The following is a 17,189-nucleotide window of genomic DNA, read 5'->3' on the forward strand; positions in this document are numbered from 1 at the left end:
TGTTCTTTTTATGAATATAGTCTTCTCAAGATAACTTTAATAGGACAAGATTAACACCCAACATTGTTCAGAGTACAGAAAAGTTTTATTAACTGTGATCACTATTTCCTTTCATTGATATTGAGACTATTTAACAATAAAAAGAAAAAATCTCTAAGTTGCTGACTTCTTTTAAACACTGAAACAAAACAGAGTAACAATGATTAAACAAGCTTTAAGCACTGACAATTCTAATAACTGTTCCTACTGAATGTCTTAAAAGGACACTTAATTTTTCTTTGATTTCTGCTCTTTTTGTACAGCCAGAGCCTCTTCGAGTTTCATATTGATACTCTCAAAGTGCCTTTCTGCTCCTAGAATTCTCCGAGACTCCACCAGAAGAGCAGGGAGGCTGGAAGGTCCATACTGTTGATAAGGAAATAAAATTACAAGGCAACATTTTTAACTCTTGGAAAGATCACTTACATATCAATATTTATTTTTCCTCTAAAGTAGTGCAAGATGACCTTTAAAAGTGAACAGCCACAATTAGAGCGTCTTCTGAAATGTGAGGATTTCCCTTGCACAGGGCAGGCGTGTAAGCCTTGTCCACAGAAAATACCACACCAGGTCCTGGGTACAACGGGAATGGGTTCTAAGGCTACATGAGAAGTTACTCTGGTCATGACATACCAGCACTGTTCTCAGCATTAAATATCTTACATGGAAGTGCCAGAGCTTTCCCTACTTCTGAAAAACAACACAAAAAATTAATTACTTCTGTCCCATTGTTAATCTTCAATTTCTATAAAAAAAGTTACAACTAAGGACAGCTCATTTATTTCTATGTCCTTTGAATTCCTGGATACTGAGAGCAAGGCAGCAGAATCTGCTCTGAAATACTCCAGCTTCTAATATGAGACCAAAAAAAACAAGTGAGATACTACAATAAAGTTCAGCAGTGATTCTCAAACTGCTTCCACAAAGACAATTAACATAATACTGCTACTTAAGAGATGTTAATAAATGTCATAAATTAAAAGAAAAACACTTAGAAAACTGAAACACATGCAGAATATGTACTTACTACCACTTTTTTTTGGGGGTTTTCTTCTCTATAATCCAAACAGTCTTGCTGTAGCTCCTTTAAATCAGTAATTAATTCAATTGTTTGCCTCAAGGAAGATTTCCTTTCCTGTAACTCAGCAAATTCTCTTTGTAGTTGCATCAGTTGCGGTTCAGCTCTGAAAGAAGATCAAGACTTTGATGCTTACATCTGCATATTTATTGCATGAATAACTATGACCCTATTTCCTCTGAAGGAATTCTTAAAAGGTTGGTCAGAAATACAAAACAAAGGTTACTATAGAATAGTGCTTAGGCAGAACAAGCATAGTACTTAAACAGGGGCACGAGTCCAAATACACCAAAAAGACCCAAACCTGTCTTTTGAGTCTGCCACTCTTAAGAAAAGCATTTATGTTTTTGAAGTGTAGTTTCTTAAATACAAGGTGTTCTATTTCTGCACACCCCTGCCTGCAAAGCTGTTGGTCAGTGCTTATGCTGAAGCATATTCAGGATCTACAAACTACCTACACCTCTGCTAAATAAACTGGAGTGCTTAATCTGTTAAAGTAGCACTCCAAGAACTGAGCACCAACAGCGATTTTCATTTAACAGGGTTGCAGGAGAAAAAACCTTCTAAAATGATCAAAGGATTAAAACACAACACATATAAAAATGTGAAGACAGCTTTCAGGGGCTTCAAATAGTTCTTTGAGAAAAGTTTGTCCATAGTACTACCAAGAAAAACACCTCTCATGGCCATAGAGAAAAGGTTTTTGCCTTGTTTTTTGTGGATCCAAGCCCGTGGTTCCCTACAGAGTTACCTTACAGGGTGTGTGTTAAATGCAGCTTCAGTACAAAGCTTGTCACTAGCAACCCAAGGGCTTTGGGGAAGTCTAATGGTTCTTCCAACCACATAATTCCTGTGCTGTGTATCTAAATGACACTTAAGATTAATGCCAAGTTAGAGAGGGGGAATTGTGTGGCCACATGAGAAGGGAATAAGCCATGTACTAAGAGCAACCCCAACCCACCTGCAGAGCTGAAATACACTCTTCCACCTCAAAACCAAAGAAGTCCTCTGTATTACCTTTCTAATTTATGATTCAGCACCTTTGCAATTCAAATCCTAACACTGGTGTTCTTCCTATGAACATATGGTGAGAAACACCCTCCCAGTAACTAGTCAGCTAAGGGAGCTTGCAAGAATGAGTGCCTAGGCAACTGAAATATGTAAAGGAGAGGTTATCATGAGCTTTTGTAAAAACAAAAAGCAAAGTGGCAATTTCATCAAAATAAAATGAGAGAACAAAAGAAGTTACTTTCCCTTCTGAGTTACAAAATACCAGAATCTTTAAGTTCTTCAGGCTATTATTGTCCATTGTTAGAAACACACCTAATTAGCTCTTCTCTGACTCGCATCAGTTGCTGTCTTTTCTTTTTGATGTTGGTTATTGCCTGAAACAAACAGTGAGCAAAGTCTGTGAAACAGTTTCTAAAACTTCAAAGGCAAACAACTCAAATTTTATTGCCTTTTTTTTCTCTGACGTTTTATGCCGATTGTCATTGTGGACCATTCTAAGATACCAGATCTGAAAAACTGCCATATGTTACATCTCTATTTGAAACAATTTAAAGCTGTTTAAAGTATCAAACTCTAATCTCCATCCAAAATTTTTCTTAAAAAACATTGGATTTACAAGCATACAAAAGGAGTTTGTGACTTTTTCATTTCAAACATTATGGACTCTAGGAGGTTTTAGGTTTAAAAATGAAAATTAATGCGAATGTATGTTCAAGATGATTACCATAACTAAGCTTTCTTTAATATAACATGCAACTAAAAAAGTAACACCCAAAACTCATAATAAATTTAAATTTAGCAACTAAAAATTTAATTTTAAGCAAATGTCTAAGAAGCAAACTAATGATACATCCGAGTGGCTGTGAATGCTCAGTGTGTATTAAGATTTTCATTTCACATGCAGATTAGTTTACCATATCACCCCAAGTCAACAAGACTTTAGCATATTAATTGCTACTTCCCAGGATAAGCTTTATGGTGACTATTTGTTAAAGCTATTTTGCCATTGAAAATTTTGCAGAGGATGTTAATTTGGGCAGAGATCCAGACAGTGCCTCAGCTGCTCTTAAATCTCTCCTCTGTAGGGCATTCACCTCTCCCTGATGAAACCACTGCAATGTCTTTATGCCCTTACACTAGTGCCTCCTTCTGACAACATTCCTATTGCATTTTCAGCAAATTCCTACTTGCTATAAATGAAGAGAGGAACTGTTTTCCTCTGAACAAAAATTCTGCATCTATTTAGGGAATGCAGCTGCCTGAGTCTTCCCTTCTTTAAATTAAGCAATGCCATTCTATCCTCACAGGTTTCTATCTCTGCTGCTCTCCTAGATTTTATATTCATTTATGTTTCTTTAAGGTTACCTCTCATTATTTAACTGGCTCTCCAGAGGCCTCAATCATTAAAAAAAAAAAAAAAAACAAACCAAAAAGACAAAAGAGTAATTGACATGCACAGATCTTACCCATCCTAACATGCACTCATTCTTTTTACACCATATAGCAGTACACATCTGGAGTTTGCAATCCACAACATTTACTCAGATCTTGTCCAAAAAACCTCCTGTAGTTCCCTAACCTCTGTTTGTGCAGTTGATTCTGAGTACAGTACACCTTTCTGGAAATTATTTTGTCTCTTCCAGTCAAGTTCTCAACATTTCAATGTCCACAACTGTATGCTCTACAATCTAGTGATATGTATGTGCTTACCTTAGCATTTTTCTTCTTCATATTCTTTAATTCCTGGACTCCTGCTATCTACAGAGAAGAAGAATTAGAGGTTGACAGGTCATCACTATGCTCCTAAAAACATGGCTGCAAGAATTACTTTGGAATACCATAAAAAGTTGTTTTTTATTTTTAAAAAAAACAACCCTGGTTCAAAGGGACATCACAGTTGTGTACTGATTCTTTGCTCTCTCCTCATGCCAGAGGAAAACTGTTGCACAAAAGGAGCTTGTGCAAATAATACTCCTTGTACCAATTCTTGTAATATTACCTTCCTTAATTTTTCTATATCTTTATATAGATGTATAAATCAGGTAATCCCAAAACTTGTTACTGCTAAGGAACCACTCAGAACTACAGCTTTAGTACTTAGCCACTGTACTTGGCACAAGTCCTGCAAAGTTCTGAGTTCATTTTACTCATCAGAATCACCTTGATCTTTCCTGCCAATAAATCACAGGATAGCTCAGGCTGGAAGGGACCACAGTGGGTCTCCTGGTCCAACCTCCCTGTTCAAGCAGGGTCATCCTAGAGCACGTGGCACAGGATTGTGTCCAGATGGTTCTTGAATATCTTACACTTACAGATATGTTCAAAATGTTAATTAAAAAAGGATGATTTTTCCTGGAATATGTTAGAGGTCTTACTAAGAAGTCACTGGGACAGCACAAAAATTAAACCCACCTTTTAAACCTCTAGTCAATGAGCTTTGAAAACAGTGTTTGACATAGCTGTAAGCTCATCTAAATGATGCAGCTCACCAGTTTTACTACATAATGACTTTAATATGACTAACACTTCAGGATTATTGGATGCTTCCCTATTCTCAAAAGGTGACAATTTGGCAAAGTACTTGCATGACCCCAGCATTGTGTCTAGAGGCAATTCTTGTGAAAACCTGCACAGAGGCAGCCAATTCTAACCTGCACACAACAAATTGTGTTTTCATATTTCTTATACTGACAAGAGACTGGAAACTTTTACAGCTTGTAAAATGAATGTGTAAAGGGCAATATAAAACCATAGGTATTTTGACCCCAAAACTGATTTTATCTCTGGTGTACTTACAAGATCAGTGATTTGATCCTTGAAAGTGGAAGAAAAGTCACTGATAGCCTTTCTGCAAATGTTTGATTCTATGCTTTGTCTGAAGAAGTCAGAGGGACAAAACATATTTGGTTTAGTAAAGGGGAAATCTCATCCAAAACCCTTCCTTTGAGTAACAAATAAAACCCAAAGTTAAGCAGATAGACAATGGAAGATCTTTCATATACTAGCAATAGCTTTATTTCTGCCTTGCAAAATAGCAGCTGAGATGTGCTGTTCATGTTTGGAAAAATACCAAATCCCTGGAGACCATGTCAAGATTACATGTGAAGAAACATTTGTATCATAGATACATAATAATCCTTAACATCAGAATGTAACCATGCAATACTGATTCTCTAAAGGAGAGCCTATTACCATAACCACAGCTATTTCCTTTTAAAACTTTGAATATCCACTCATGGAAAAGCAGACTATTTACCTGTAATTTGCTGCTATCTTCTCAACCTCAGCTAGAACAACATCCAGTTCTGTAATATCTCTAGGAGATCTCTTCAGATCTTTGGGACACCAAACCTGTACAGAATGTGGGTTATCCACTGGAACAACAGAATGAACATAAGCATTGCACAATTCTGGTACACATTGTAAAACAATAGAAAAACTCTGGTGCCCACCATCAAAATAACCATCCAAAAGTTATGAGTATTTTAACATGAAATTTGAGAAGAGGAATATTCCAATTATTTCATCTGTCGTTGCCTGTGCAACTGTGATAGATTTACCTGGGAACACCTTAGAACTGGTATGATCAATGACATGTAACTTAATTCTTATTATTTATTGATTCAAGCAAGCCCAGGAATACATCAGTAAACTAAGTAATAAACTACATTGTGTACTGTAGATGTGATTTTTTGTGTTAAAAAACTATTAGCCTGAATTTGCAACTTGCATTACTCAAAGAATCATGAGCTTTTGTATTTGTATACATTCTTTTATTAATACCACATATGCTCCAAAAACCCCACTCCACACAAATGCATTTCTTTAAACTTTGAAATAGCATTATAAACCAATTCCACAAAAAGTTAAACCATGTTTCTTCACACACTCCCTAGTGTAAATCTAGTACTAAAACGTGATGGGGTCCTGTTCAAAGGAAGCAAGATGACCCAAGGGACAGTGTCTTCCTGCTGAAAAATGCCACTGTCTTGGAGCTCCCTGTCTCAAGGGACCTCACACCGACAGCTGCTCCTGCACTGCAGCCAGGGGCGCTCCAAGCTCTGCCCCACAGCTGCTGCTCCAGGCTTCAGACCAAGGGATGTACTGACACCTCCTACAGCTTCACAGCCATAATTCCAGGCTTCTCTCCAAAGGAAACCAGGCTGACTTAGAGATGTAATGCACACCTATGCTTTACCCCTTCAGGAGAGGAACAGCCACATCCAGGGATGCAAACCATGGGGATCAAATGGGGGTCTATACCAAAACTGAAACTGAAACTTCCCATTTCTAGAAGCACTGTGTTGCTACGTTCCAGAAATGAAAACCATTGAAAAACTTTGATCTTGAATAAAGAAAAGATATATGGGAGTTCTGAAAAGTGTACTTTACCAGAAGGATCTGATGTGTTCTCCTCTGAAAGCTGCTCCTTGTCTTCCTGGAATTTAGTATTCAGAGTTTTCTGTGACACGAAAAGCAGATTAACTTCCAGAAGAAACCCTAGGTATAGTCATCTGAACTCCTGAGAGATGACAATCAGGCAGCATGCAGAAAGCATTTCCTGACTGAAGCATCAGTAACATTTCCTTTGGCCTGTTCCACCAGTCCCAGCCCAGTGGTCACCCTACTGCAGGACAGAGGCTGCCTGACTGCCCTGGCCACTGATCCTCCAGCCACTGGCCAGGCAGCAGGGAGTGGAGTAAGTGTTCAAAAACACTTATTCAAAACTGAATGGCTTTTAATTCTAACACATATTCAAAATTAATTTTATCAATATTCTTTTTCCCATAAACCTGTTTTGCTTCAATACCAAACAAGTACAAAGGATTCATGTTCCATCTAGTATGCCATTCCTTGAGAACATATATTCCAGATAATTGAAAAAAGGAAAGAATATACTCCCAAACCAGCAAGAGAATAGGCTACAGGATCCAAGAACACCTGGCTATTATATTCCTTGATGACATGATGACTTGTAGCTTTGAGCATTTCACTTGGCCACCTCATTGGAATACTCTGAGGACTGATTACCTGGGATACAATTAAGTACTAAGAAACAAATGGAAGGTCTTTGTCTCCCCCCACCCTCTAATGCAGGCATGGCATGAAGTAAACTAAAATTAAATTGACTGAAAATAATCATGAAACTTTTTTGGTACCGCAGTCTCCTTAACGGGTTCCTCTCCAGCATCAGCTGTGTTGAATTCCTGAACATCACCACTGGAGGGCTTTGAGTGACGCTGTTTTTTACTGGGAAAAGAAAAACATACACTACTACCCTCTGAGGAAGGATGAGCCATATACACAAAACTCTGTGTTTTGGGGAACATTTGTACAGCTGTATCTCATACAAGTACTATTAAAGTTCTTACTTGAATTAAATAGCAAGACAATTTCAGATTTAAACCAAATTGGATTATACATATTGGAAATATACTAAAATTTTAATTCAAATATTTTAAAAATAATTTTCTTTGTTACTCATAATTTAAGCAAAACACTTTTCCCTTCAAATCTAAATATCTAAAGATTAAATTAAACGCTGACAATTTTATTTTTTTTCCAACAGACCGTCTGTCTGTATTTTGCCTTTGTGGTGCTGAAACACGACCAAGTGCCTCGTTTTGTGAATATTCCTCTCCATAAGCATCCACAGCAGTACTGTGCAAAGGGTGATCTATAAAGAACAAAAAATAAACTGTGTGAGCACTGCTCCCATCTGTTAAGGCAAAGAGCACTGCCAGCCATGAAGCATTTAGTTAGAATATTTGTGGTTTGCTAACTAATAAAAAGGAAGTTCTTGTTACAAGTATTATTTGAGGATTATGTAAAAATATAGAGTGAAAGGTTTCATAGTTTCTGTACCCATCCACCTGCTATTTCTTTATGAACCCAAATCAAAGGTAGCTCAGCATGTACACATGGCACAGAACAAGTAAAATACTTGGTACAGTTTATTTCAAGTTCTTCTTTGCTATGGCATATATGCATAAACCTTCTACACATTTAAACAATTACTTTCTTTTTCTTTAAATAAAATTTTAGTAAATGTAGAATTCTTGAAGATAGCTACCAAAATAATTAGAACTCTGAAAAATTTAGGTTTTATCATGCCTTCCACAGCATAAAATTCTTTTTCAAGCACACTGCCACAAAACTTTTGTGTTGGTTTACATTAGTGCCAGTGGGCATCCTTTTTGCAGTCTAAATACATACCACAGAAACAAGAGCTTTTCATTTTGCAGCCTTGCCTTACAAACAACTCTTTTGCTAAATTGTTTTTATAGCTCATTGTCAATGCTGTTCCTAAGTTGCATTTATATTTCATGGTTTATTCAGAGTAATAATTCTTACAGTTGAGAAACAGTTCTTAAAAAAAAAGTACAGATAGCTATAACAGAGGACTCCACACAGAAGGGCATCTGCCCCATCTAAATTGATTCTCTTCCTGTGTATTGAGGCCTCATTACACAAGTCCAATATAAAGCATGGAAGTGGTTTTAGTCCTTCACCACAAATTGTATGGCTCTATGTTATTTCTTTAAGTAACACCTGACAGCGGCAGAAAAACACCCCTGCAAATGTCCAGGTCTACTACCGTGAATGTTCTTACAATGGTAAAAATGTCACTTCATAATTTGTGTAATTTAATAGAGAATAAGTTAACTTTGGTTTTTAACTGTAAGTTCTTACACAACTGCAATACTATGATGTGTGAAATTCTACCATTCAGACTATAAAGGTGGAATAGCCAGTATTTTCCCATTGACTTTTATTTGCACATACCACGGCATTATTCCTGTTACTTCCTAAATTACAGAAAATAACACAAAATCCCATCTGTCTTTCCTCTCTATTACTTTCTCTTGCAGAGAACCAAAACCTTTTCCTAGGAAAGCACCTGAAGTATTTTGTCCATGTGGTTGGTTTGTGAAAAACATGCATTAAATGACATTCAAGATACTACTAACCAAAGGAATCATCAAGCTCCTCAAGTTGGTTTGTTTCTGCTACTTTCAATATCCTTGAGACATCTGGTTCCTCAAGCGGAAGAGATTTCCAACGAAGATTGGAGTTGGCTTTGTGCTCCTGCATGGGTATGAAATTAACAGCCACTTTACCCAGTTTTCTGAATGTACAACAGATTAAATGTGACAATACATTCCAAGAACATTTGGCTAGGAATACACTTAACCAGAGCCATATTGATTCCTAAGCTATGACATAAGGATTTGAAGCATATTTTTGTCTCAGGCTGTGGGGTTTTTCCCATAAAAGAAGTGATGGTATGAAATGTTTATGTTCTGCTATTTGATACTGTATTCTACTGCAAGCTTTGTCTTATTTCATAAACGTACACAAGCTTAGAAATCTTATAACACTCTAATACCTGGTTTCTATGACCTCTAGTCTTTCTTTTCAGGTACTAAAATATTTTTCTTTCATTTCTATATCACATAAATTTCCACCCTTGTCCAATTTAATTACTTTCATCTTAAGAAACTGAAAAGCTATAGAGCAACTTCTTATAAAAAATGGTGGAATTTACAAATCAAGGATTACAGAGACATTCCTGTAAAGCAGAAGGGTAAGGGAAAATGACACTAGTTTATAAAACAGCTGTATGCCATTCACAAAATGCACAAGTGATTTTCCTCACTAATTTCTGTGTGTACCTGTAGGGTGAATTATAACCAGAAAAGACTGACTACTGGAGCTTTTTAATTTTACCAATGCTTAGCAGTGCCCCACCATTTCTATTATAGTACCAAATATACACATCAACTACTTTCACTATAAATCTTCTTTTATGAGATTGTTTTTAAACTTTTGCCTGTTTGAAAGTCAATGATCCATTTTGTGCTACTCCTAAAAGGAAAAAAGAAAACTCCACATCAGCACCCCAAGCCCACCCCAGCAGTTCCCAGTGCAAAACAAGCCCTGCATTAACCCCTGTGCATCCACCTCCGGAGACAATGCCATAACTGCACAGCAACACAACACAGAATCACAGAATATCCTGCACTGGAAGGGACCCACAAGGCTTGCACAGGACACCCCAAGAACCACACCCTGTGCTCAAGAGTACTGTCCAAACAGTCCTTGAATTCTGTCAGGCTTGGTACTGTGACCACTTCCCTGGGGAGCCTGGGCCAGTGTCCAACCACCCTCTGGGTGAAAAACTTCTAATATCCAACCCGAACCTTTGAGGCCGCTCCCCTTGGTCCCCTCGCCGGTCACCAGAGAGGAGAGATCAGTGTCTATCCCCGCAAGCCCTTGGTGAGGAAGCTGAGCCCACGATGAGGGCTCCCCTCAGTGTCCAGCTGAGCAGACCGAGACCTCAGCCACCCCTCACACACACGGCTTCCCCTCAGGGCCCGTCACCTTGCCCGCCTTTGAACACTACAGAACCGAAACACTGGCTGTCTGAATTCCGCCCTGCCTAGCGAAACTTACCTCTGGCTTAGAGCTGGTACGATTCTTCTTTATTTTCTTCTTTGAGGACATTTCGCTATTCAGTATACGCTGCTGAATACAAAACCGAGGATGAAGTTAGTGAGAAACTGTCCACGATAGAACTCAGCTTTCTCTGTGTCGGCACTTGGGAGAGAACGGGATATCTTTGTTACCTCAAACTATTCTTTGTTCCTTCAAGCTATTACGCTCAGCTCACTTCAGAAGCGGTACAAGCCCGTCCCCGCCGGCCCGGCCCCTCAGGGCAGCCTCCCGCCGCCTTCGGAACGCGCGCGCCACGGCGGGAAGGAAGGAAGGGGAGGAGCGGCCGGCCGGAAAGGGAAGCGGGACACGGGACAGCGCCGCCCCCAGCCCGCTCCGCCGGAGGCCCTTCAAAGCTCCGAAGAATTCACCTAAACATCACTCTCCTCCGTAGTTTTCTGTCAGTTACTCTGATTAAATACAAAAAATAAACCTCAAGTAGTTCCCGGTTTTTTCTCCCCTCCCTTTCCCTAAACTGACGCTGTGCATCTGGAAAAGCAAGCGAAAGACATCGCTTCCGCAAAGATAAAGTGAAAGCTACGGTCACAAACAGTTCAGAAATTAATTTAAACAGCGCCAAAAAAAAGTAGGCTTTAGCTTGAAAATATAAAATTCCATCTCTGGCAATTAAAGTGTTAAGAGGAGATTTAGCAATTTGTCACGTCCCGTCAGTTGGAGGGACTGCCACAGCTCTTTATCCACTGGCAGTGGTGACACCGACACCCACACACACCCCTTTGGCTTTAGCCAGACAAACTAAAACGGTGAAATACACACTTTAGGCTTAAGAGGTGGTAAGTTCTCTTTAGACTTCTATTTTGCTGGCTATAGCACCTAGCCCCATGAGCCACAAATAATACAGGACAAATTTGTTTCTGTAGTGATAGATGCTTTTCCAGAAAGGTTTCTTCAATAGAATGTTGTTAAGAACATAAACCTTGGATCCAATTCTCAGCTAGCTCCAGTAGGTGATGTGTGGTGACACTTCCCTGCCTTTCCAAGCAGCATAGACACAGATTTGAGTATGTTATTCAGTAAGTGACAAATTTGGTTTAGGTTTCCCTCAGTATGGAAGAAATGTATAGAAGAAAATACAAAATTACTTGAGAGGAGAAACTCTATAGTGAGTAGGAGCAGAAGTTTGCTTAGCATCTTGCACTGACATCTATATTCTCATGGAGCTTTAAATAATGTGTGGGTGGTGGTGCTTCCTCTACCCTGGTCTGGTAACTCCATCCCTGAAATCTCTCAAACCATACCCCTGATTTAAGCCAAATGCATGGAGTGAGGGCAGGAATAAGGAAACCCACTACCACCCAGGCAGTGTTTCAGAAAACTCCACCTTTCACTTAAGTCATTTGAAGTGATGGTAAGAACACTGCCAGGAAAAAGACAAAAATAAAATATTTGCTTGTTTAGTAAAGAATTGAAAGAGCAAGTTACATACAAGAGCATCCTTTTCTTACAAATATTGGCCAACACCTTAAACATAAAAAGTCACTTTCCAAAAGCAAAAGTGTAAATAACCAGCCTTTATACTGTATTTAGTATGTCTGTAGCAGTGGAGTTTTACACCTTGTCAGTTAGCATATTACACCTGGGCTCATTAGTCAGCAGCATTTTTCCTTGATAAACAAACACATCACAGCATTGAAATGCAGAAATATTTATTTTGGTTTCCTTCATTGGTTTTGAAAATTGTTTTGGTTTTATAAAACATAGAAATAGCCAACACTAAGCAAACATTTGAATTTCAATGTAAAACTACTGCTCTAACAGTTGACTTGGATTTGTGTACCTGAATTGTATACACATACGAAATTATGCTACAGAGTAGTGCATTACAATCACACACAAATCTTAGTGCAAACCTTGTTGTGCTTGTATTTTACATATATCCATGTTTTCAAAAAACAGCAATGAATGTTAATGCAAAACCAACTCTGTTAAGGATAGCAAAAGACTTATGCTGTAATAAGGCTTATTTCTGCTGATTTTTCAAACAAAAGGTAATAACTAGTTATTTTGCAATTTATCTGGGAATTAGGTTTTTATCCCTGAACAAATACCTATCCTGGGCCAACACACAGTTCTGTTGGCGTGTATAAATCATTCCAATTGCTGCAAAGCATCAGGCAAAAACATTCTACCTGACCTATTTTGCTATTCAGTGAAAAGTACTCCATGGCTCATACATAAAGCACAGAAAACAGGTTATGTCAGAAGCTCTTCCACTTAGAGAGGGCCTGGCACATTTTTATAAAAACACATTTTAAATACAAGTTCATTACAGGGCAAAAAGTGTCTGGTACAGGTGCAATGTTTACCCTGACTGTTAGCATAGCCCAGCCTTCTGATTTGGTTTTTAGGTCTCTAGTGTTCTTGCCAGAGTTGGGATCTGCTCATTTGCAGGGCTGGCACCACTCCAGAATCATGCTAATGTAGCAGAGGCTACACTTGCTGAATGAATTGCATCCACACAGTGCAGAACCACCATATGCAGACTCTGAGAAACTTCTATTCATCAATCTTCTTTGTGTGGAGTGCTGACTTCTACCTTATAGAAGTACATCCCATAACTGGCTGCAGATGTAGAGGGGAGATACAGCTCAGATGCCTTGCCCCAGTTAATATTGGGACTAACAAAAGATGTGATACCAGCCATGCAAACTGTAAGGGTTTGGGGTTTTTGGTGGTTGGGTGGGAGGGGGCAGTTTTGAACAGCTTAAGTAATTTTTCTGAGAATGCAAGATACTTAGAGGCATTTTCAAAGCTGTCAAATCCTTTCTGGAATTGACAACTGCAAAACACACTGCAGACAGCAAACATGCTGGCAATAAAACCTTAGCCCCTTGGTGAAGGTGAGTCCCATTTTTGACCAAGGAAATATTAAATAACTTACATATAGTTACCATTTATAGTTAAGGCTCTTTTTGGAAATTGTAGGTCACCATAAAAACAGTATGCAACACGACTTGACAGTAAGGCAGTGTTCCATTTCTTCAATGTTCCTATGGCAAGTACCCATTTTTGTACAAGTTAATGATTGCACAGTTTCCTTCCCTATTTTTGCTGTAGTCAAAATACAGATACGAAGGCCAACAGTAACAGACGTGTGCCACTTTCCTCATTCCATTTGCAGTTACATTTTGGCATTAGCATAGAGTTCATCTATCTGTGACTGGAAGTATTTTCGCAGTTCTGGTCTCTTCGCTTTCAGTGTTGGTGTCAACAGGCCGTTTTCAATAGAAAACATTTCAGTGTGCAGGACGATGTCTTTCACCTGGAAAATAAAAAGTTACTAGCCAAGCTGTATTCCTTGAAATAGACAAGACTATTAAAAACTCGCCCAGATATCTTACCAAAGCCCATCACTTGAAAAGTTTTCCAGACACAAATTAAAAGCAGTTTTTGGAGAATCAGATCATATTGGTGATGACAAGCTTAAAGAATTAGGTATTTGGTTCTCATAAGCATCATACCTGTTCAAATGACTTCAAACCAGATTCTTTCCCAATTCTCACCATGTCCTCCAGAATATATTTTTTTACATCCTGTGGATACAGAAATATGCTATATAGCTTCATGCTTCCATAAGCAGCAACTTGAAAAAGTGGATGCAGAACAGCTAACCATTCAGTTAGATATGCCCCTTACCTTGTTTCTGCATAGCTCTTGATAGGAGCCTTCCAATCCCTTTTTCTTGGCCCAGTTGTGCAGAGTATCAGGATCAGGTACCACAACACCTACTAAGAAGGCCTAAAAAAAAGAGAAAAGCTTGACAAAAATTCCTAAGTCAACACTTTAGTTCCTACACATTTCTTTGGGGAGCATTTCTGATCCTGCTGTGAAGTCAGCAGCTTTCTCTGATGCCCACCTGAACACAGCAAGTGCAGTTCAGTTCAGCTGAACTGAAAGAATTAATATCCACATTTTTCTTTACACTTGAAAACCCCCAAGATATCCAGGTTCTTTCTTGGTATGCACGGGTTTTTCGGTTTTGTTTTTTGGGTTTTCCCACTGCACACTGTTAGCAATTTATATACAGTCATTGATATGCAAATTAGTTTAGCTCCACTACCTGGTGTGAAACTAAATCCAGAAACATGCTATGTAACTGCTGGAATCCTATCAGAACCAAAATGCATAATGATAATAGTTTACAATAAAAAACTAAATTTCAGTCCCACAATTTGGGGTGAGGGGAAGGAAGAAAGGAAGGAAGACTTCGCTGGAGTCTCCTTTTGCATTCATTTTTAAAATTACCTGAAAGATGCTTACCTGCAAGCTCTCTCCATGGACAAACACCTGTGCAACAGCTTCACATCTCAGATACACATTCTCTATTTTCTCTGGTGCTATGTACTCTCCCTGGGCTAGTTTAAATATGTGCTTTTTCCGGTCAATGATCTTCAATGTACCATTCTGTTGGCAGAAATAACTTTTACTCAGAGGAGGCACTTCAAGTGAAAAACCAATCTACACACCATAGGCATGCCACACTGGCACAGTGAAACTGGTAAAACCAGAGAATAGTCAAACTAGTGTTAGAAGAAAATAGGTTATGTATCCATCTAATCTGAAGTGGGGAAAGCCTCAGCACTGGCACTGTCGATACTTTTTTAGGCCCAGGCACACAGATTCAGCTACAACAGTGATTATCCACAAATTCTTGTCTTTCACCTAACTAATTCTGTTCAATACCAAATGTTTTCTAATATATTTATTAAATTTCTGCCAGTAACTATGAAAGTATTATTGCAGCTGTGTAAGTTGACTTACTGGTAGCCACTTCCCAATATCTCCTGTGTGAAGCCAGCCATCTTTGTCCAGAGCCTCCGCTGTTTTTTCTGGATCTTTTAAATAGCCACGAAACACATTTACCCCTTTAATACACACCTGAAAAGAGCCATTTGTTGAAGGAAAGTTAGCAATCACTACTATAAAAAAATTCATCCTCCAATGATTCTTAATGCCCATTAAAAAGGAAAGAGGAAATTTGTGTTTGTACAGGAACTTCTACTCATGGTTTTTGGAGACCTAATGTTTTCCATTGGTATGAAATTGAATAAGAAGCAATTGGAAGGATGTAATCTCTTCCAGTCTAGCAGTAGTCTTCCTACCCACTATTTGAATAATTGGAACCTATCAGAAAAAATTTGGTTTTATTTATGTGAAAAAATTCTGCTAGATCCAGAAATACGATCTCTCAGCCTGGAAACATGTTCATTTCAGCTTTGGTAAACAGCAGGGGCATTGTGCTAAAACTAATGGAGAAAAAAACAGTTGTGTATCAAGCAAATAACATTTGTTGTCCAAAAACTAGGCTAGAATGAATTACTAATGTAGCACAGCAATCAACTTTTGAAAAACTTTCGGTGCCTACCCATTATGCTGGTGAGCTACAATATAATGAACATGAGATGTTGTCAATAGGAGGGAGATCAGTATCAGTGAGGGTTCTCATGACTTTATGGAGACAAACTTAGGACCAAACTAATGTAATATTTGCAAAGCAAGTAACTTCTGTTCTAAAATAGACCTTACCTTATCTGGAAGGATACAAATAAAAGAGGACTCTACATGTCCTAGTCAAGTCAAAGACTGAATAATCAAATGTTAATTTTTCACAGCCCCTGAGATCACAGCAGGTCACAGCTTTTCCCAGTAAGTTGGCTGTGACAGATAGCCAACCATTTATCTGTATCCTGCTAGCTGGCACGGAGACCTCTTCTGCATATGCTCATATATAATTCTATTCACATATTTATTCTTCTTGACTGGCGAAAGTGAAAACCAAGGCTGACAGAGCAGAGAATATTGCAAGCTTACTCTCAGAGAAGGGACTAGAAATACTTAACCCAAATAAAAAAACCCAGAAAATAAGGAAGAATATTTCTTTTAGGCAAATGCATAAGGAGAGCCAATTCAAAAGCAATGGGCTTTGAGTTCTGTGAAGCAAGTTACAATACTTTTTTTGTTATATTTAGAATAGTTTATACTGAGGAAATTAGGCCTGAAAGACTAAGAGGGCAGCTGATACATTAAGGAGCTACCATTTTTATTCAAGTCCAAAGTAATTCCTAATGCAGCACATTTACACATTAACTGAAAGCAAAACACTTTTAGGAGATTTAAAAAAAACTATTTAACTATTTCTCATTATAAGAATTTATACTCAGTTCCTCTAGCAAACCAAGCTCTAAGAACATACTGAAAGTGAAGCAAAACTTGCTGTTGAAGACTAAATATGGAGTCATATGCAAGATAGATGACTTTTGACATTGATCTTCACTTGCAAGCAGTTTCCCACCACAAAGACCAACAAAATCCTTGAGTATTTCTGGGAGTTAAAGCTCAATCATTTGTTTCTAGTCTCATACGAATCACAACCAAAACAAATAAATAATATAAATCCTTTATAGCCACAGATGAGTTACTTGCTTAAGCTATTTTTAATTTCTCACTCCCCCAGTTGCCCCCACAGCCTCTTGAAAGCATATGAAAGACACCATAGTTAATCTGCCTTCAAAGCTTGGGGAAAATAAATTACTACATGAACATC

The 17,189-nt window shown here is 38.3% G+C and overlaps 2 protein-coding genes across 3 annotated transcripts in view; both read right to left on the reverse strand.

The window, feature by feature from the left end:
* Positions 1–63: 63 nt before the first annotated feature.
* Positions 64–10,872, reverse strand: CENPU (centromere protein U). 2 transcript variants are annotated; one of them, XM_066548328.1, is made up of 12 exons: positions 10,759–10,872; positions 10,586–10,654; positions 9,100–9,217; positions 7,700–7,805; positions 7,288–7,378; positions 6,521–6,590; positions 5,385–5,502; positions 4,925–5,003; positions 3,839–3,886; positions 2,441–2,502; positions 1,067–1,223; positions 64–405 (listed from the first exon to the last, which is right to left on the reverse strand). In XM_066548328.1, exons 2-12 carry the CDS (start codon positions 10,634–10,636, stop codon positions 268–270), a joined length of 1,038 nt encoding a protein of 345 aa, XP_066404425.1. In that variant the 5' UTR covers positions 10,637–10,654; positions 10,759–10,872; the 3' UTR covers positions 64–267. The 2 variants fall into 2 exon arrangements, with proteins under 2 accessions (XP_066404425.1, XP_066404424.1); XM_066548327.1 differs by having other exon boundaries at positions 10,586–10,657.
* A 1,402-nt stretch (positions 10,873–12,274) lies between these two features.
* The window catches only part of ACSL1 (acyl-CoA synthetase long chain family member 1), a 38,134-nt gene continuing 33,219 nt past the window's right edge, over positions 12,275–17,189 (reverse strand). Inside the window, exons 17-21 of the mRNA XM_066549073.1 lie at positions 15,407–15,523; positions 14,906–15,049; positions 14,282–14,383; positions 14,107–14,178; positions 12,275–13,907 (exon numbers count right to left, since the gene is read on the reverse strand). Coding sequence (XP_066405170.1) covers positions 13,767–13,907; positions 14,107–14,178; positions 14,282–14,383; positions 14,906–15,049; positions 15,407–15,523 — 576 coding nt within the window. The 3' untranslated portion in view covers positions 12,275–13,766. The remainder of the gene's footprint in view (positions 13,908–14,106; positions 14,179–14,281; positions 14,384–14,905; positions 15,050–15,406; positions 15,524–17,189) is intronic.

Source organism: Molothrus aeneus, chromosome 4 (assembly GCF_037042795.1).
Source record: "Molothrus aeneus isolate 106 chromosome 4, BPBGC_Maene_1.0, whole genome shotgun sequence".
Lineage (NCBI taxonomy): Eukaryota > Metazoa > Chordata > Aves > Passeriformes > Icteridae > Molothrus > Molothrus aeneus.

Coding starts and splice junctions, on each gene's coding strand:
- CENPU (XM_066548328.1), bottom strand. CDS start 10,636: ATGTCCTCAAAGAAGAAAATAAAGAAGAATCGTACCAGCTCTAAGCCA. Junction 7,379..7,699: donor AGGCAAAATACAGACAGACG/GTCTGTTGGAAA, acceptor TTCTTTTCCCAG/TAAAAAACAGCGTCACTCAA. Junction 406..1,066: donor ACCCCCAAAAAAAAGTGGTA/GTAAGTACATAT, acceptor CCTTATCAACAG/TATGGACCTTCCAGCCTCCC.